This window comes from Crocodylus porosus, unplaced genomic scaffold (genome assembly GCF_001723895.1).
Source record: "Crocodylus porosus isolate Cpor-Errol unplaced genomic scaffold, CroPor_comp1, whole genome shotgun sequence".
Taxonomy (NCBI): domain Eukaryota; kingdom Metazoa; phylum Chordata; order Crocodylia; family Crocodylidae; genus Crocodylus; species Crocodylus porosus.
The window spans coordinates 18,530,616-18,552,050 of NW_017728914.1; the positions used below are offsets into that span (position 1 = coordinate 18,530,616).

The 21,435-nt window shown below is 43.0% G+C and overlaps 1 protein-coding gene across 1 annotated transcript in view; it reads right to left on the minus strand.

The window, feature by feature from the left end:
* HTR4 (5-hydroxytryptamine receptor 4) overlaps positions 1-21,435 on the minus strand; it is a 241,272-nt gene that overhangs the window by 74,202 nt on the left and 145,635 nt on the right. Inside the window, exon 6 of the mRNA XM_019534907.1 lies at positions 20,732-21,300. Coding sequence (XP_019390452.1) covers positions 20,732-21,300 — 569 coding nt within the window. The remainder of the gene's footprint in view (positions 1-20,731; positions 21,301-21,435) is intronic.

Consider the following 21,435-nt stretch of genomic DNA (forward strand, 5'->3'; position numbering starts at 1 on the left):
AAGTGCTCTATAAGGTCAAGCAATCGGACAACAGAGTGCTCCAATATGGACACTGCATTATCTCTCTGATGCTATCTGGTGTTGCCACAGAGTAGATAATGAAATGCATGGATAACACCCCCACCCTTAGCATAGCCTGGATAGAAGGCCTAGAAGACCTACACTTTGCTGCTGATATTGTGACACTGAGCAACACCTGGAAAAAAGCTGAAGACAGGCGAAAACTGCAAGCCAAGGAGAGCTCAAAATCAGTTTCACCAAAATAAGCACCATTGAAAATTAGAAAATTGCAGATGAACCTGCCTGCATTTTCCCTTCAATTATTTTCTAGGTTGACTGCACACAGCAGAACTTTATGCTCACTTCTAGAAGCTTTTCTAATTCTGAGCTGGTTTTAGAAACCTTATTAGGATGCTTTTAAAATAAAAAATGAATCCAGTCAAGATGACCTAGACCCTGTATGAACAACTGGAGATGGAATATGTGAGAAGACGAGTGGGCAAGTTTCAAAGGCATGATGAGGGAAGTCCATGTTAAAATGGCATAGAGGAGGAGGGAAAGTCTGTGCTAAGGTGCTTGTCTGCGGGGGAGGCATGGGCGAGCGTATACTTGGGTTCTCAGGAGGTGGAAAGAAGAAGCCGTGACCAGATTCCTGCAGTATTCTGCTACTGATGCAGAAAGATAAACAGATTTTTCCAAGCACCAAACAACTTTCAAGTGAAACTTTTTGTAATCTCCAGTTAAAAACAAGTCTTACAACACCTGGGATGTCTCTAGAGGAATACACATCCGATTACCATTCATTACATGACCGCAGTCCTCATCTTCCACAGGTGAGGAAAGCCTGTGAGACCTCCTATGAAATATTCCCAAGCCCATATGCCATTTGATCAAATTTAACTAGCTCTTCAGTATTTCAGCCATTTCCCAGAGAAGCATTTAACATGTTTTTTCCTCCAGCAGTGTGGAAGGAAAAGAGTTTGTAATTAAAAAGAAGTCAAGCTGAAATTAAAGTACACTTAATTAGTTCTAGGTTCCTAAGTATGTGTGCTCCCACAATGACTAATATAACAACAATAGCTGAGCAATTACTAACCTAAAAGGATAAAGCTTTTTGAAGACATTAATAAATATTGTCCAAGAGTCACTTGGATGACTTGTAAAATGTAGCAACCTCTGGGGGACCTGTCTAACAGTATCCAGCCAGTCAACATAAAGATCATAGGTCACAAGGCAGAAAAAATCAAGTGGCAGAAAAAACCTCCCATATACAGCTGAAACTGCAGAAGGGATGGCAACCGTGTCAGGGCATATTATGTCATTTATCCAAACAGTAACTTAATTAGGATCCAAAAGCTAATACCAAAAATTCCCTATGGGTCTCTCCTTTAAGCCAATGAAGAGTCACAGTGGGCTTTGGACCATACTTGAAATGCTGGACATTTACAGCACACTTTTTTAACTTTTTAGTCAGTGCCCTGTAATGAGAGAATGATGCTAAACCACACCGCCCTAGGGGGAGCTGCAGCAGTTGTTATAAATACACTGTGTTCTCGGCGACACATGCATAGTTCCCATCCATGTCAGTGGGAGTCCCATGATTTTATGGAGGGTAGGGAAGACTCCTAAATATTTAGCAAAAGACAGTAAATATACAGGCTTTTATTTTTTTAATCATCACATGAAATAAAATGTATGTTGAGTGTCCCAGGAGATTATACCATTGATACAGCAGCCACTCTAGATCAGAAGTCCAGTTACTCTTTGCCCTTAACTGGGTGAACAAGCAATGCTGTATGAACAATTTAATGAAGAGCCTTGCACTTTGTGTGCTCTCTCTGTGCTTTGTGAATGAACTTGTGAATACCCAACACAATAATGCTGATGTGAGAAGCAGGACTAGAAAGAAATTACGCAGTCCAATAATGGCACTTGGCTTTGGAAAGGACACACATAAAATAAGATTAGTCAGCTTTGTCTGAGGTTTTTTAACTGATAGTGTCCTGCCTTTGGATCAAAACTTCCAAACTGATTAAAAATATCATTCAAAAAGTTTTCTGTAAAGCAGGACCTGCTGCCTTTACTGTCAAGAGGCCTAGAAAGATGCAAAAGTAATGCCTGTGAAAGCAGTTCACCTTCATATTAAAAGTTTCCTCTTTCTGTTGTGTTTGCAGAGAGGAAAGGGAAACATACCTATGTGTGGCCTGTGGTATCCCGTTAGACTAACAGCCAAGAGAGGAGGCTCCAAGGATTCTGGGCATTGTGCATAGAAAGAAAATTGAATGGAGAATTGAAGTAGCAACCAAAAATTCATCTATGAGGATGCAATGATGAAGCACCTGAGAAATAGCTGCTATTGTTCTCCACTGATCCATATGGAAATCATATATTTATTTTACATGCCAGCAAGTCTACAAATCAGGGGACCGGTTATTCATAATGCAAGCTGGCTGGGCAAAGTAGAGAGACGTAGGAAATGGGCATGCATGTGAAGGATCCAGAAAGGTTTAATTTGTGCAGACAATATCCTGTGTGAGTTACTTAAAGTTTACATTCAAAGCAGGGAGAGAGTCAAGTAAAACCAAGGGCAATTCTACATAAAATAAGCCATTGACATAAGTCAAACTACAGCAGAAATAAGCCTTGCGTTGTCTTTAGATTTTGGTTTTCATAAATGCAGCCCTTCCATTCATGGTTGCCTTCCAAAAGACCTGGGGAGACCATTGTCAATATAAAAAGACAGAACTCCTCCTTTGTAAGTCTGTGTAAGCCAAATTACTTTATTACTCATAAATAATGAACAAATGAATTGATGCCTTGTGGAGAGAAATTGGTCTGAGGCGAGGGGAAGGAGTCTGTTTGACGTTGCTGTTTGATGCAGAATGGGAGAGTTCCAGACTTAAAAGGAGGAGAGATGAGAGGTAGCAATAGGAGCTCCTTAACTGCATCCAGCACCTGAAATGACACTTTGGGCATGTCTACACATGCAAATAAGTGAGACTAAATTTCATGCATATTAAGCAATTTTTGGCAGGTGTCTCCACATGTGGCGAACTTGGCACTAAAGTTAGTTTTAAGCCCCCCAGTCCTGCCATGTGCCCCTGTGGCCACCAGGGGGAGCTCCAGCCTCCAGCAACATGGCTGCTGGCACTTAGCAGCCATGTTGAAGCTAGAGTCAGGTGCCAGCACCTGGCACCCTTCTTGGAAACTGTGGTTCCTAGCTAGCCCCTTCCCTGCCCAGGAGCCACATGCCCAGCACAGAGGCAGCAAACAGCAGCTCCCTCTCTGCCCACCCTACCTCCCCATGCCAGGGCTGCCCTTGCCAGTGGTGCCCTGTGCTGCTGCTGGCCATGGTGCTGGCTTTACTGACCCAAGGAGAGTCCCTCCCCACCCCAGCCCCAAGAGAGCTGTGCATCCACCAGCGGGGTCCAGGACATTGGTTGCAGGAGGTCCTGGCACACACGCCCTTAATATACCTTAAGCTAGCCAAATGCACATTAACACATCTCGTGTAGACATGTCCTTTGTCATATAACATCCTGATTGCTCCCTGAAGGAAGGGACTTTCAGAGGAACCTCCAAATAAGATTAACATGAGTCGACAATGTGACAAAGTGATCAATAGAGCTAATCACACTTTATCATGCATTAACAGGTGCATCATGAACAGGTCTAAGGAGGTGATACTTCCCTTCTACACAGCATTGGTAAAACTGCAGCTGGAGTACTGTGTCCGGTTTTGGGCAGCACCGCACTTCAAGATTGATGTGGATAATCTTGAGAGGGTCCAGACAAGGGCCACATGTATGGTTAGGGGCCTGCAGGTACAAGGAGAGACTGAGGGACCTGGATCTCTTCAGCCTCCGTAAGAGAAGACTGAGAGGTGATCTAGTGGCCATCTACAAGTTTGTCAGGGAAGAGCAGCAAGGAATAGAAGATACTCTGTTTGCTAGGGTGCCCCTGGGAGTAACTAGGAACAACATCCACAAACTGACAGCAGGCAGATTTAGACTAGACATCAGGAAGCACTTCTTTATGGTAAGGGTTACCAGAATCTGGAATAGGCTTCCAAGTGAGGTGGTGCTCTCCCCTACTTTGGAGGTCTTTAAGAAGAGACTGGACAAACACCTGGCTGGGGTCATCTGACCCCAGCACTCTTTCCTGCCCAGAGCAGAGGCCAGACTCTATGATCTGCTGAGGTCTCTTCCAACCCTAAAAATTGATGAAATCTATGAAACATGAATTATACAGCAAACTATGGCATGTAAGTAGGAGTTAACCTATATCACAGGGAGATTTACCAATTTTCACAGGTTGATCACAACGTAAAGTTCTCATTTTGTGGTCATTTCACCGCAGCCCTGCCCCTTGGAGCTGTTTGGCGGAGAGGACCTGGGGGTAGGGGAAGAAGGGACAATGGGGCAGCAGCCATTTTGTTTGCTGCCCTTCATGCTACCCTACCCACTGAGGTCTTCCTCTCCCAGCAGTGAAAATCACTAGCTCCCACTGGGAAGCTAGAATTTTATTTTTATTAAAATGTTTTTGTTGATTTTGTGCAAAGATCCCAGGTTTCATGGTTTGTAGGTTCTTACCCTACATACAGACAGGTAGTCTCTAATAGGATGTGTAAAGCAGAGCAGTAGGCAGCAGAAGTGGTTTCAGAACAGAAAAAGAAGCCTACCAAGGTTTCAATCTCCCCTTGCAAATAACTAGTCTGCTTTCACTACTCGGAGAACACACTGTGCAATTAAAAAATAGAATGTATTGATATTTCTGTAGCTCCCAGGCTCAAGGTGCCCTTGCTGAAACTTTGCTTCACCTCCTGAGTCAAAGTGATATGCAGAATGGAAGTTCTGGTGTTGATCTTAAATCTTATTTTCAGCCAAATAATAAAAGTGGGTTTTATTTTAGCTCTAATCTCTCTTTTCAATATACAGATGCACTGGAAGAGATTATCGTATTCAAATGAAGGAAACAGTAGTATTTTTAAGGCCTAATCCATTTCCTCTCATATAAAATAAGATAAATATCTCAATTTAATTCAGTACAATTACAAGAGGATTTTCTCTTATCATAAGATTCTTGGCTTTCTCTGGCAAAACATTTCTAAGCGATGTACCAAGTCACAGCACAGGAGCCAGAGTTAACACTGACAAGACTGGGACACTATGAAATGGGGTGAGGACAGTCCCCCAGAGAAATGGGTATGGCTCAGATCCTGATATCGCCTCGCCTGTGGTTCCACTGAACATGGGCAGAGAGTGTCAGAACTGGTACAATAGAAGGTGTCTCACCGGGAACACCATGAAAGCAGGGTTGTATATTATTCATCTGTATATTATCTGCCTAACACACAGGGGCTGGAACTTAGAGAACGTATCTCACACACACGAGGATGTGCTGTTCTTGCACAGATTCCTCAAACAAGCCGATGTCACAATAACCCTGCTGCCCAGAGAAACCAGCCATGCTGCAGGACCTCCATGGCAGAAGCTGGATATCTGTGAACATATGGGGTGTGTCAGGAGAAGGCTGGACTCTTCCCCCACTCCTTTTGTGAACTCGGTCAGGCACATTTTAACTGACCAGGCAAATGCTCAGATATCTTTGAAGCTCTTGAAAAATCTAAGAGCTAGTCTGGTTTAAATTCAACACAAACCACCAGGAAAGAAAAAAAAGGCAGTGATGGGGGGGTGGGGTGGCACAAATAAATGAGAAGGAAAAGCCCACTCCTAAACATTTAGGTTGACAGATGAAGAGAAAAAGAGAGGGAAATTAGAGCCTTGTCCTTTACCCCATGAAGACCCCACCTTGAATAAAAATCTGTTAAAAAAAGGATGTAAAGGCAATAACTGTAGGGGAAAGAAATAAAAAACCCCAAGCATCCTCCCTGTCTCCCAATCCTCCCCACCACACACCTACACAAGCTGGAAATACAGTAAATGCCACAATGTTGAGGGTATTTTTGCTGTGGTACTGGGGCACTTTTTTCCTTTAGCAACTGTAGAACCTGGTCACCCATCCTCCCAAATAATTAAAGCTCAAATATCAAGCACAACCCACAGGGGATTCTTTACTACCCTTATTAGCCACAAAAACCTCAATATGTTTTTGTTGCCATGATTAATAATGTTGGAATTCACTCTCTTCCTTTACTAGATATGGTTACCATCTACTATCTACAAGCGTTTTGCCTTTGATTTTTTTTTTTTTTTTGGTCCAATAGCTGGTTTTAAATGAGGGTGGTGATGATTTGAACTAATGATCCAGCATAAAGGCAGACTGGATCAGAGCTTATAAATAATGAGACTATAGCGCAAAGATACCTATCACACCAGCAACCCCAATGTCGCTCTGAAAAGCCACTTATTAAAGAGCATGGGCCCAAATCTTAGCAGGTATAAATCAGCATAGCCCCACTGCAGTCAGTGTAGCTACACAGATGCCAGTTTATACCCAAATATCTGGCCCTTGATTAGTGCATGTCTATATGATTGTCTTACCGGCAATTGTTTCTTTCCTAGAAGTAGAGCCTTCCCCCCCGTACCTCATTATATAAAGCAATTAGCCTATCTATATTACAGTGGCTTTGGCCTTTTATTTCAGCGCTCTCATCCAAACACTAAAAGGGAAGCAGCCAAATGAAAGCTTGGAAGGCTCCGTCAGACGGGGTTCAGTAATGAGAACCATTGTTAAAGGAATGGATGTGGGGGGGTCAGTGGATGGGAGGGAGGCAAAAAGAAGCAGGAACCCTAAAGGAAGATAAAAAGAGCCCCACAACGAGCACGCTGTACCACTACTTCTAAACAGGACTTTCATGTCTCCTAAGCCTTTTCACTCCCTGTCTGTTTCTCTCTGCTGTAGGCACGTTCTGACCATTGCAAATGTCTTTCTCGGGGCTGGTTTCAGCCTCTGAGGAGCACATCTTCTGCCTCAGCACCCTCTCATGATACAGAGCCTTGCAGGATGTTCTGGGTATGTCTTTGTAGAAGTTAGGACCAACTGAATAAAACTGCGGCTTTTCCAGCCAGCTCAGCAAGTGGGAAAGGCCAGAGGTGTTGTCTCTCTTTTTAGTTCAAACAGCCTTTGATATACAGAACACTCCTAGTGTCCAGCTCCTCTGTGAGTTCAGACTGAATGACCATCTAGGCTGCTGCCCCAAACAAAAGACTGTAGAACTTGACCCAGAAATTCCTGTCTGTAAATGATAATAAATCAGCTATGCCTCCCTGACAAGTGTTCAGGTGGTTAATTACCCTCACTGATCTTTATAGCTTTCCACATCCCACCTTTGATCCTTCATAAGTATGTTTACAAACCTGCCAGTCTCAACATGTGTGAGGGTTATAACAAAAACCCCGTAGGGCAAAGCAGGTTCTGAGGCCAAAATGTAAAAATGCGGCCAAAATGTAAAAATGCAGTGAGACGGCAAGTGCTCCTGAGCTCGCTGAGTGTGTTTTGATTGCAAATATTGGCTCACCATCTTAAAAGAATGGTAAGAGATCTCACTGAAGAAAGTGAAAAATGATCTTTTCTTTCAAGTCTAACCCCTATGCTTTCCCAAAACACTTTTTCAGAGTTGATGAAAGCTACCTTTAAAGTAAATTGATTCTCTTGATTTAAGGGTAACAAAATCAGAAATAGGAAAAAAACATTTAAAATTATCTAGTCTAATTCAGCTTCTTACTTTCCCTTCCCCATTAGAAGACTGCCTTCACCAGCACATGCATTTCTGAATGTATTGTCCAACCCAGTAATAGTATTATAAATCTGCACTTATTGTCAATACCTTCAGATGCTCCTTTCCAAAAAAGAAAGAATTTGGCAAGAACAGCTGTAGAAAAATAAATAAATTTAAAGCTTATACAAATCCTTTTCAAATCAATGGGAATCTTTTTGTTGGATGTTAATGGACACTGAGTATAAACCATTAGCCAGTATATTTTGTGTTATTTCTTCTATTATTTGTAGGTGTGTAGACACCTTAGCCTTTTAAAACTTTTTTACTCTGTTTCGACTGCAGTTATGGGGTAGAGTTAACCACTGACATAGGTATTTCTTTAGACACCTACAAAAATTTGACAGTTGTTTAGGCAAGTGATGCTCAATCTTCTGGCACTGTGGGCTAGATGAGTGGCATGGGGCCAATCCATGGGCCAGACCAGTGCCCACACTGCCTCTTCATGGCTCTGCATACTGAATCAACTCTGTGTGCTATGATCAGGCTCCGCGGCCCTGCACTGCCTCTGCCTGCTGGGATCATGGCCCCACCTCCATGTGCCAGGATCAGACTCTGTGCCATCCTGTGTGCCCAATCCCGCGCACAGGGCCATGCTATCACACCAGTGGGGCACCCCATGGGTCCAGAAATTTGAGAGCAGGGAAGTGGTAATACTGCTTCCCCACTGCCAAGTATTCAGACCCCATGGGCTCGATGACCCAGTATCAGGGGCCAGATCTCACTCACGGGCCACAGATTAAGCACCCCTAGTTTAGGCCACTGACGTTCTTTGCTGACCAATATAATCTCAGTGTTTCCTTCTGTTCTCTATCTGTCAGTCTGTACACATCTGTTAATCTCTTGTTTTATACTTAGATTATGAGCTCTTTTGAAGCAGAAGCCATATTTTTGATCTGTGTTTGTATATCACCATACCTATGAGGATCTTGTTTATGGGTGGTGCTTCTTGTTGTTGTCAAAACAGAAATAATAATATTAATGATAAGTGGTCCTCCACTGAAGACCCTTTTTTGCCAGAGATAAATGGGGTCTAAAATCCTGTACTTATGAGAGCATGGTCCTTAACCCTTGAAATAATAGTGAAACACTAAAGAAATGCATTGTGAGCAGGAAATATTGAGTGTGAATACCAAATGCAACCTCAAAAAAACCTATCTGACCATATTCAACAGCATTCTCTTATTCCTTGAATTTGTGGTTGGGTTCCTGTTTCTCTAATAAAAAACAAAACTGCAGTCACAAAGAATGGTGCATCTGAATCACTTCCTTTCTGCAGAAGTATAGGATTAAGTACAATCTGGTATTCTGGTTTATTTAGAGTCATAAATTTTAAGGCCTGACAGGATCATTATGATTACCTAGTTTGAGCTACATAAAACAAGCTGGAGGTCTTAATGTTTCAATTTCAATCCCTGTGTTTTGAATAAGAGCACATCTTTTAGAGAAACATCCAATCTTGATTCAAAGTTTCCAGTGATAGAAAACCTGACCCAACTGTTGGCATATTGGTTACCTTTGCTGTGTAGACTTGCACCTTATTTCTAATCTGACTTTACCTAGCTTCACCTGCTACCCAATAGATCATGTTTTAGCTTTCCCTCTTGGCCTAAAGAGCCCCTTTATTTTTCTTATTCATGTATGTGCTAAGAGACTTAATCTTCTCTTGGATAAGCTAAATAAGTCAAACTCTTTGACTCTTTCACTATATAGCATGTTTTCCAATCCTTTCATCCTTCTCATGGCAATCTACTCAAGCCTCTCCCATTTTTTAACATTCTTCTTGAAGTGTGGACACCAGAACTGAATGCAGTGTGCCAGCAGCAGTTGCATCTGTACCAAACACAGAAGTAACACAATCACCCTACTCTTACTCAATACCCTCAGATTTATACATCCTCATCTTTATACGTCGAAGCACCTCATTTGCATACATCATCTTCCCCAAAACTTTTTCAGACTTGCTGCCTCCCAAGAACAGGGTTCCATATCCTATAAGTAAGATCTACATTCTTTATTCCTAGGAATTTCACATTACATCTGGAGATATTGAAACATTTGCTTGAGCCCAACTTCCCCAGTGTCCTGAATATGACCCCCAATCTTTTGTTTTTTGCGAGCTGTATAAGCAATGATTTTCTGCTTTTTCCCACATCACTTAGGCAGGTGAACAGGAACGGTGGAAGAAACTGATTCTTGCTGTACCCAACTAGAAACACACCCAGGGAATGATGCTGCTGATTTCCTGTTCAGTTACATTTTGCTAACAGACAGTTTTTAATCCATTTAATGTGTAATATGCTGATGTATGTCATTCTAGTTTCTGAATCAAAATGTCATGAAGTACTGAGACAATTGCCTTACAGTCTGAGTACAATGCAACAATATATGCATTAATCAACCATACTCATAATCTCATCAAAAAACCATCAAGTTAGTTTCAAATCTTAGCCTCTATTTTTTATATACTCATGAAGATCAGTATTAACTGTATTACTCTCTTTTAATTCTTTAATAATAGAGTCCTCAGTGGGCTCAGTGGGCAGGAGAAGATTACTTAAGGACTGGTTATCATTCTCAGTTTCTTTGCCAGGAGCTGGCCCTAGGGACACAAAAGAGCAAACTCGGGGCTGCTAAACTGTGCCATCAGGTTTTGATTCACAAGAGAGTATCTGATACTCTAGGAATAATGCTCCACATCAGCCACTGCTCCTCCCAGAATCCTGGAAGCTAAGAGGAGTTCAGTTTAGAAACCAATGGAGCGCTTGTACATGTGACACCATTAACATGTACATGTGACAAAAATCTCAGTCTGTGTGACTTAATGGCATCACAGTGTACACATGCAAGACTTTGGGGGGTTTTAATGACTTTGAATTACTGCAAACTAAACTTCTGGATGTAGTTGTTTGCAATGTTGCAAATTACAACAATGCAGCTGTAGCTCACCCCCTCTCTCCCCTCCCCTCCCCAGCTGCAGGAGAGGCAGGCAGGCGTTGCAGAAAAAAAGGATTGGGCCCATCGCTGTGCCTGCTGAAGGCAGAAGCTACAAGGGACCTGATCTTTTATTTTTATTTTTTTGGTGGAGCCTGCCCGCCTCTCAAGCTGCCAGTGGGCCGAGCAGCCCATAAGCTGTGGGGGGCCCTGGTACTTCACTCCACAGTGGCAGGCCCCCCAGGGCCACCCAGGTGGGCTGCTAGCAAGCCAGGTGCTGCCCCAGCTCAGAGGTAGCACCCGGCTCAATCCAACTCTTTCCCAACCCTGAGCTGAGGCACCACACAGCCTTCTAGCAGCCTACCTGGGCAGCCCCAGGGGGTGACATTGCTGTGGAGGGAAGGACTGGGGCCTCCACAGCTCAGAAGCCACTTAGCACACTGGCAACTCACCTTCTGACTGCAGGAAAGACAGGCAGGCTCTGTCAAAAAAAAAAAAAAAAAGGGTCAGGCTCCATGCCATTTTTTCTGCCTTCAGCAGGGACCTGGATGGGCAATGGATCAGGCACCAAAAGCTTGGGAAGCCCACTAGCAACCCACCTGGGTGGCCCCTGGGAGCACCACCACTGCAGAGGGAAGGACCAGAGCCCCCCACAGCTCAAGGGTCCCTCAATCTGCCGACAGCTCACCCCCCCGGCCACAGGCAGGCTCCAGCTCCAAAAAAATAAAAATAAAAAAAGCATCAGGCCCCTTGTTGTAACGTGATAGAAAAAGTAAAACAGTTTAGTCCTCAGGGTTTTATTCTATGCCCCACCGTTTCAATTTATGGGGCATAGTATAAATCTTCCCCAAACCTAAGCAGTCTAATTATTAAACAGTAACTCTGAAATTCAAATAGACCCAGGGCTCAGATTATTGGCCTAGAATCAGCAGGTGTGTACCAACAAGCAGGAATCCTTAAGTTTGAATCCACTCTGTGAGCTTTTATCTCGGAGCCAACAGAAGATCAGAGCATTTAACAAGTTTGCCCAAGCAAGCTACAATGTGTACTGAAACAGTTAATTCCTATATTAAAAATAAATCCTCCCTTCAGCCCTGGTGGTAACTATTCCAGCCTCAAGATAAATTTCACATCCTCCTTGAAATGTCCACACGTCATATTTTCAACATAAAAAATATGACATTGGGAATGTAACACTTGGTTGGTCAGAAAAACTGTACACAACATTGTCCTTTTAGAGAAAAAAAATTCTTCTGGTTTACCTAGTGCTTAATCAGTTGTGTGCATGTCTATACATAGATGGAGGAAGCAATAGTATAGCAGCAAATGATTTAGGACCAAGTTCCTCTCTGCTGCTGTTCCACTGGTATTCGTGGAATGTCAACAGGTATAGACTAAAACTGGCTTGTGGCTTATGGACTTTCCACTCCTTAGTTCAGAGTGGCCATTTATTCTTTCTATTAAAATGCTGTCTTGCTGCTACAGGCTACATTTATTTTATGAGTGAGAGAGTGAGATAACCTGCATAGCAATTCTTGCCTCTTATCTCATAGATGAAGCTAATGCACCTTCCCTGACAAAAAGCCCATGCTGTGAACACTTTTTCAGATGTCATCTTCCAAGGGACAGTTCTACCACAGGGAAAGCTAGAGCAGAAGCAAGTGAGTGGAAAATAGGCTACATTTGAAGGGCTGTCATGAGACAGCCCTTTGCATTCTGGGTGCAAATCCCCAGCTGTGCAGGGATGGGGAAAGCCTAGGCTCTCCAACACTCTGTTTATCCTGTTCTGTAAAGGTGAGAACTCGCTCTGGGGCTTTCGAACTGGCAGTGTAAATTGTAACGAATGCATTTTACTCCAACTCAGGAAGCTCTGCATTCTATGGATCTATTTAATGCCTAGGACAGGATAAGAGAAAAGATTAAAGAGAAGCTGCAGCAGCAGAGCAAGGGATTTCTGGTCACAACCACAGCCTTTGAAAAAGGCTATATCAGAAGCTGTAGGGATGACACATTTTGTAACTAATCTCACAATTTCCTGATTTAAGCTGTCTACATCCCACAAAATCTCCCCAAGACAGGTTCAAATACACTGCTCCCCACTTTCCTCAGGCGCGTGCATTTCAAAAAACTTAGATTGTCCCCTGGAGGTCACTTAGTCAATGAGGTCCCCAGCAGACATTAAAATATCTGAGGATTTTTTTATGCCAAAAATATTTATTCTAAAAAATCAGATGATTATTAGTCTGAAATGTAATATTTGCCACATCATATGATTTAAGGTGCCATACAAACCAACCACAAAGATATCCTATGTTATATGAGAATGTGTCTACATGTAAACAACATCATAAATGTAATGTCTGCCAGGGTCTCATACCAGTCAGAAAATGCTGGTATCTGGTTGTCTTTCTCTGTAGGCAGAAGAACACGTTTTCAAACTTAGACACAAATCAGGCAGACCCTAGAATCTGGGCATGGAAATGAGTTCAGTTATATACTGTGCTCATGCAAGTACTTGTGTTTTTCAGGTCTTTGCAGCCCCATTGGAAAATCCTAGCCTGAGACTTAAATGCATAAACTGTGCTTGATCATATCCTGTGGAATAGGCTGGAAGAGTTGAAGGTAGGGAGGGAACATGTCATTGAGAACAAATCCCTGTAGGGACTCCTTGCTAATGCAGCCTTTATTGCTATGGTGATTACCCACCCAGTTAAAATGGCTTGGAAAAAATGAGCAGAACTCAGTTCATCAGCTTTTGAATAAACATATTGTTCTCAAGGGAGAGTCTTGAGAAGAAGCACTGCCATTGGATGGTGCCACGTGGACCATGTCAGAGGGATGCCACAGGTGCTGCCACAAGTGTGCAAAACAGCACGTGCATGTGTATGCACAAGGACAGAAAACACATGAAGTGCAAAGCAGGATGCCCTCCGCGCATGCTGAACTGATTTCCTCTTCTGCTGCTTTGGGACTTTTGCTCCTCCATGTGAATTGACTAACTGGTTTCCTTTCTCTTTCCACAACAGTTTTAACTTGCTTCTGGAAGAATAATGGAGGAAGCAAGATGCCCAGGTGTCTGAGAGGTGGGGAGAAACCAGGACAAAACTGGAAGTAGAATGGAAATGTACAGATTTGACCCTTTGACAAATGGCAACTTACCTTAAGCACTGAGCATGTGGTTTTCAAAACCTTTCCCAAACAGGAATGCATCAAACATATTTGGAGTGATCAAGGACATGCTAATGTCCCAATATGACCTGTTGATAAGAGCCCTAGTGTTTGTAACTCAAAGTAAAGACTTTAACCAGTGGCTAGATAGGAACACTGGCACTGGAAAATTGAAGGGAGGTGATCAGGAGATGTAACTGGCTGTTAGAAGAGGGAAAACAAACTCCTAGCACATAACTATGAGCTGATGATCACAGTGCTTTCAGCTGCATACGGGAGGCAGCGCCAATACAAAGAAACCTAAAATCACTGTAATCATAAAAAAACCCTGCTCTGACTCAGGAAGAAGGCATTAAAGGTCATTATTTTCAAAAAAGAAACTTCATATCTAAGAATGAATTCAGTCACCTTGCACAGTTTAGGGATTACAGACACATATGGCTCTTTAACTACAGTGTATTATGCCCACTGTTTTAGTCTTTCCTAATACAGCAGCAGGTTTCACAATAAAGCATGCACGAGTGACTGTGCGAAATCCTTCCAAGCCTTGGGTAAGCTCTGACCACTGCTCAGTTGCATCTTCCTTCCAGCCCTATTCTCTACACTGTCAAAATGCCAGTGCTCATTCCATGCAGCAACCCCAGTGACACGAAGGGAGCACTCTCCAGATTTTGCAAGAGAAGTTTTAGAAGAGAAGTGGTAAAGGCACAGTTTTCATGATCTGTGTTTAACAGGAATGAGGCACACTTCAGGCAATGAATTCCAAGGGGAAGACAGCATTTCCCAGGTGCTTATGCCAATTTACCATCAGCTTCGTGACTCATACACATTTAGTAGTTTGCTACAGTTATCCAGGAATTCATGCCTGTCATGACTAATTAATGCACCTAAGTTGCTTAAAGACATTAAAAAAAACCAACCTGTGCTTTATTTTAAACTTGGTGTTTACTAGGCCCCCATGCCAAGCCCAGTGCATGCCCAGAAGAGGTACCACATTAGTCTGACCTGGCTTGCCCAATGTCTCTATAGACTGGGCACATCAGTAAGGCTTTTCTGGCACTTTTATCTAATAGCTGGTTGAATCAGCTTTACATAAAAGCACCAAAAAGCCCCACTGAAGCACACAATCTATACAGATGCTGCAGAGCCCAGTACACTGATGTGCTGCCTCTTCTGGTAAAGCATGGGTTTTCTTGGGGTTTTTTTCTCCATGTCTGTCAGCAGCTTTATTTTTCACCTTTTGCAGGTTGTAAATCCTTGTTCCAGTTCATTACTCAAAACTATTTCCTAATATGTTCAGTAAATGGTATTCAAATCTGCAGTTTACTGGAACTGTTTAATCCATGTTGCAATCTGAGCAACAAAACACATGCAAAAGACATGTGACCAGGTGTCAGACATATTAGAACTAATATGCATGAACTTCACATTGTAGATATCACTGCAGATTTAAAATTCAGTTCACCAACCTTGCTTGAATTTTTTGTAGTTGATGTACACTTCAAAGGTGAAGACTCAAGCATTCAACATTATAAATGCACTGCAGAGGATTATTTGTTCTAGTAACATGTAGGTGCTCAGATTTTTGAAAAAAGCAAACCCCAAAGGGTTGCAAATATGATCAAACCAAAATTTGTTTTTAAAGTTAAAATATTTGACTTTTTTTTCTATTGCACATAAAGCATGAATTGTGACTGAAAGTGGTTTCCATCTTACAGCTTCATGATATGTTTGCAGCAAGCTTGGTGGTCTCATTTCAGGTTCCAGTGGAGACACACCTTTGACACTTTGGCAGGATTCAAGAACCAAATGGGTCTTATGGAAACTGATCTTTGCTTTCACCCCCTATTACTGACTCATGTTTAAAACACATTGATAGAGTGGCATAATCTGCCATCTCCCAGGCCCACTGTTTTTCATAAGTACTAAAAAAAATAAAACAACAATGGGAATTTTACACATGCTCCGGCAGGGGGGAGGGGCAGAAAGGCACTTTATTTAGTGAGCCATGCTAAGTAAAAGTGCCCTAGCATCATGTGTGTCAGCGTCCCCCCTGCACTGAAAAATGGCGGCAGGGCGCTTTGAGCGAAAGCTCGTTAAACGAACTTTAGTTCAGAGCACCTCACCACCATTTTTCAGCATGGAGACACCGATACACATGAAGCCAGAGTCTGCTACAGCGTGCTTATTTCTTCTGTGCTCTAGCAGACTCAATTAATCAAGTCTGCTCCAACGTGTTGGATTTCCAGTGCACCAAAGCCAGCTCCCTGCATGTCTGTAGGAGCCCAATATAAGTCTCTTCTTTCATTGGTTTGGATTTGGTGAAGGAGTCTGTCTCCTATGTCAATGTAGTGTGTCTTACCTGATCCTTCCTCCTTTTTTTCCACTCCTAACATAAAGGTGAAAAATCTCTAACTGGCATAGTCTGAACTTTTTGGCTAGGGACAGACATTACACACAAACTGGTTTAAGTGATCAGAAATTGGTTTAAATCTGTAACAGAACAGACATTCAGTGCACATAAACCAGTTTGAAAATGGCTGAAGCAGGTTTGAGATAAACCTGGTTGAACATAGTATCAGACTTAGCTGATTTGGCTCAAACCAGTTTATGCAATGTCTATCCCAGACCCCTTCCTGGTTTAACTTAAACCAGTCCCCCAGCATCCAAGATGCTTTGCAGAGCAGGGCTGGCCCCACCCCTCTGCTCCCTAGCTGGAGCTCTGACAAAGACTGCAGGTACAGGATCTTCCTGGCTTCCTCATGCCCCTCTTTCCTCCCACTGCTCACTGCTTAAGCAGGGATTCCCCTCCTCCCTTCTCCCACAGCACAGACTGTAACCAGCATGTGGTCTGCTAGCTAATGCTGAGAGGTGTGTGTAAGGCAGACAAGACAAAGGCAGACTGGACAGTGTCTACTTAGGATTTTTTGGAGCTAATCAACAGGTCAGCTGGTAATGTCCCTCTTTTCCTTCCTTGGAAAAAGTTGTTTAGTTCAAGCTCTTCCTAAAAAGTGAGGCTTTTGTTTTCTTGATAGTGTGTTAAATGCTGTATTACTCCCTGTGTAACTCCCTGCTGGCTTCTAGCCTGAGCCACTGCAGGCATGTGCCTGCGTTTCTTCAGTCCAGAGGGGATGTCTTTGCAGTTACAAACCAGTTCAGCCTAGCCAGGTTAGGCTAACCTGCAAAGACTGAACCAATTCAGACTCAGGCTTTTTGAAAGTCTATCCCTAGCCTTTGAGGCAAATAGCATAAAAAAGAACACTTTTTTCAATGTTTTAAGTCAGATGCATCCCAGAACAGTATTTACAACCCATCTTACACCAAGATGAACATGCCCATCCTATCTAGAACCTCTACTCTGCCTCAGAAATACCTGATAGCTACAGTATTCAGGGATAAGAAAATGGTTTCAATTGAAGTAACAAGGTCACCCAGTGAAGTTAGAGCTACTTATGAGTAGGGCATCTGACACAGGTAAGGCATCTATCCTCACATAAGCTAGTACTTATTCCTGCATCCCTAAATAAGTTATCCTGCCAGGATGAAGCTTTCAAGTTCTTTTTTTTTTCTGTAGAAAGCACAGATTCAGTGCAATACTTCTGTCATCACTGACCCTGGGGCAATGCAGAGAGCAGCTGCAACTTGCCCTTTGTTCAGGGAGTTGTAGAGGTCATCACAAGCCAAAAAATGGAGTGCTGTTCAATTAAAGAGAAAAATGTGCAGAGCACCAGAGCTGAACAATTTCTTCATTGCAATTTCTATGAAGCCAAGGACATAACTTTAAAACTGTCCCCACACACTGGAAAACTCTGTTGGAGGGTGTCAGCACCCACCTGCTTGGGTAAAAAACCTAGTCTGGTGAAGGGAGATACTTAGCCTATAGCTTACAGAAATCTACCTGACTGACTTTATCCTCTCTCCATGTAGGTCGCAACATGCTTTGTCTGTAAAAGAAAAGTTTTGATGCAATTTAACTTAGAAAAAAAGTTTTCTAGCAAGACTAGATGCCCACAGATTATAATTAAGCAGTTTTATGTTAACCCCAAACATTTATTCATATGAATGTATAACGCCCACAGGGAACAGCTAACAATTTCTCATCAGTTTAGGAAGCTGAAGAAACCAAGAAAATAATTGCTCTCTGAAGGGCTGCTGTGCAGAGCATGCGTTCTTTAGCATCATCATTTGATCACCCTGGGCTCCAGTGGAGAAGAGCTGGGAGGTTGCAATGTGAAGCAGACTTCTAGGTTTTGCTATGCTAAGCAGGATTTGGGAGGCACTGGGAGACGTTACTCCAATGGGAAGTAACTCCAAGCCGAGTTTCATTGAGTTCAGCCCACTAAAGAGACGTGATCTATCTTACCCAAGAGTTTGTCAGAACAAATTGTTGTAGAGTCAGAGGAGTAAAAAGTGGAAAATACCTAAGGAGTCCTAACCCATTTCTCTGCTCTATATGGAATTATTTTTGCATTTTTAACTGCTCTGTCCACTCTAAGATTAAAGTCATAGAAACACAGGAAAAAGTGCAATTGGTTCTTATGTCACCACTCATTCACACAAAGGACTTGCAAGGGAAAAACCTTGGGAAAAGTAGGATTCAGGTATGGAAAGTTACAAATAGAAAACCCTTGCTGGGATGTCACCATCATATAGAATCCCCTTTACTATAGTCCAATAACTTTCTCCTACTGTGGCCAATTCTAGCTTGGCAGGGAATGAGTTACTGCATTCTCTCTGGCTGCAGTTTCCAGCTATATCCAAGGAGAGTTTAATAGAAGGATGCCTTTGTGATGGCTAACTGGGATGCCTAGTGATGGAGGTAAGAAACCACAGGCAACTCATCCCTCCAGGGCTTCCTTCATTGCTCACTCTCTCTAGGACATGTTCCCTCTCTTCCCACCCCTCCAAACAACCCATTTAAGAGAGAAAGGAAGTTCACTATAAACCCTCTGGCTTGTCTGTCTGACAATGTAGAATTGACCCCCAGACCCACTGACCTAGACAAATACGGGTCTCCCTCCCTTTTCAGACCACTCAACTGTCCTCACATGCCTGGACTTTCAAAACGGTGGAGCCACTGACTGGTCCCCACAGCAACTGGTCTCATAAACATCCTGAGCCGAACAAATGAGTGAATCGTCATATAAAGCTGCTGCAAGTCCACAGTCTTTTCCCTCCCTGCTTCCTTGCGGTGACGCATATACCTCATCCAGCAGTTCCTTGGGAAGAGTTATTGGCTTGCTTGTCATGCGCTGGAGAGCTCTTTCAAAGTGAGCAGTGCCAGGGACAGCACGGCTGATCTGTAAATCCTTCCTCAGGAGAAAAGTGTTTGGCTCATCCCTGAGAGCACTGCTATGATGTAAATACCAGCTCAGATACAGACTCGGATGTGGCACAGTGCCAAGGCTTGGTGATGAATCACTGGCATGAGGAGCTTAGCCGTCAGCACTCAGTTTTAATCAGCAGAGAATTTTAAATAAATAAGCCTTGTTTGTGGCTCAGAAACTTTTAAAGGGCCTTTCAGAGCATCTGAGAGGAGATATTCTGCTGAGGCCTTACCTGTCTTCCACCTGTTAAACTTCCATGGGCCTATTTCCAGATGGCTTGATGTTCATCACAAAAACAGACAAATCAACATATCAAACTCAGTTTCTGGGAGTTCAGCTTCCAAACTGAACTTCATAGCAGGGATACATTTCTAGACACTAGTACAGTTATCTAGGCATCACTCATTATGCACAGCTATGAGTGTCCAGTCCTATCTTCCCATAAACAAATCATAATATGCTGCCACTACACACTGGAAAATAAAAGGTGCTCACCTTGACCTTCCCCAAACCACTCCTTGCTTACCCCCCCGGCCTGTTGATAGCAAGTCAGGGAGGCACTTTTCATACAGCAGTCATTCTTCTGGTAGAGAACCATAATGTCCATTCTTTCTACTAACTCACCTTATCCTGCTCCCAAATCATGACTCTCAACAGAGCTGTGACCCCTTATCTGCAGCAGGCTCACAGGATTTGCAGGCTAACACTTGACAACAATAAAAGACAGATGTCCTTTTGCAAGTACATTCGTAAAATACCTTAGCTGGAGGTCATTAGCTGCTAATGAAATTCACAGAAAAACACAGGGTAAATGATTACTATGGCATGCCAGTAAGAATCAGACTCCTTCCATTGATTCAAAAAAGAAAATAATGGCTGGGATTTTACAAAGAGAATGAGGCATAATATAGAATAATAATGAAGACTCTTGCTAACTAGAAGGGTTGCCTTTCACAAAGGTGTAATTCTGACCACTTGGGATGGTGTAGTTACATGGAACAGATGTATCCATAACCATGTTTATGAAAGGGGTCCAGTCCTATCTTCCCATAAACAAATCATAATATGCTGCCACTATACACTGGAGAATAAATGTTGCTCACCTTGACCTTCCCCAAACCACTCCTTGCTTACTTCCCCAGCCTGTTGATAGTAGGTCAGGGAGGCACTTTTCATACAGTATTCATTCTCCTGGTAGAGAACCACAGTGTTCATGCTTTCTACTAACTCGCCTTATCCTGCTCCCAAATCATGACTCTCAACAGAGCTGTGACCCCTTATCTGCACCGGGCTCACAGGATCTGCAGGCTAACATTTAACAACATCTATGAATGTGTGGGGCCTATTGTAATAGTGCAACCTATGCGTAGGCCTGCATTAACTGGTATTGATCAGGCACTACTCCAAGTTTGTTCTGGTGTTATAATTGCACCTCCTTTGGAAATGTAACCATTTAGGTACCCTCTGGAAAAAGACATTGGTCCTTGTGATAAAGTCACTGACAACAGCAAAACAACTGCTGAAAGCAACTCAAGATATTCTACTATGTCTAAAAAACACTCACCTTAGCACATGTGTTGATCCATTTATAGTGGTGGTAGAACAGGGGACAGCTGGTCCCAAGATGGAAGGCCTTCGGTATCGTTCATCACCACAGCACAGAATGATGAGGAAGGCACGTCTGAAAGATTTGTTCAAGAAGGCGTACAGGAAAGGGTTCAACCCTGAATTGATGTAGCCCAACCACAGGAAAGCTGTCCACAGCTGCTCGGGCACAGTGTAGTTTATGAAAGGGTCCACTATGTTTGTAATAAAGAAGGGAGCCCAGCATAGGCAGAAGCACCCCATGATGATGCACAGGGTTTTGGCAGCTTTGGTCTCAGTCTTCATACGGTGGGTACTGTGCTGGTCAGGATGGTGCTGCCTCCCATCTGTGGGAGCTCCTGCACGCTGGAGGATCCGGATCTGGCGGGCATGCTCCCTGGCTGTGATGTAGATCCGATAGTAGGCCAGCACCATCAGGAGGAAGGGAATGTAGAAGGCCACCACTGAGCAGGTAATGGCATATGGCTTGTTGACCATGAATACGCAGTAGGTTGAGTTGGAAGCCTTGTTGAACTGCCTTTGTTGTATCTAAAAGAGTGGGATGGGGAGGGGAGAAAAAACAACAAGAACAAAAAACAAGAAAATGTTTATCACAGTTTCTCTGATGACACAAATTTGACAACTTGGTTGCTTTTCTGCCTCCTCAACTGGCTTTTGCTTCTC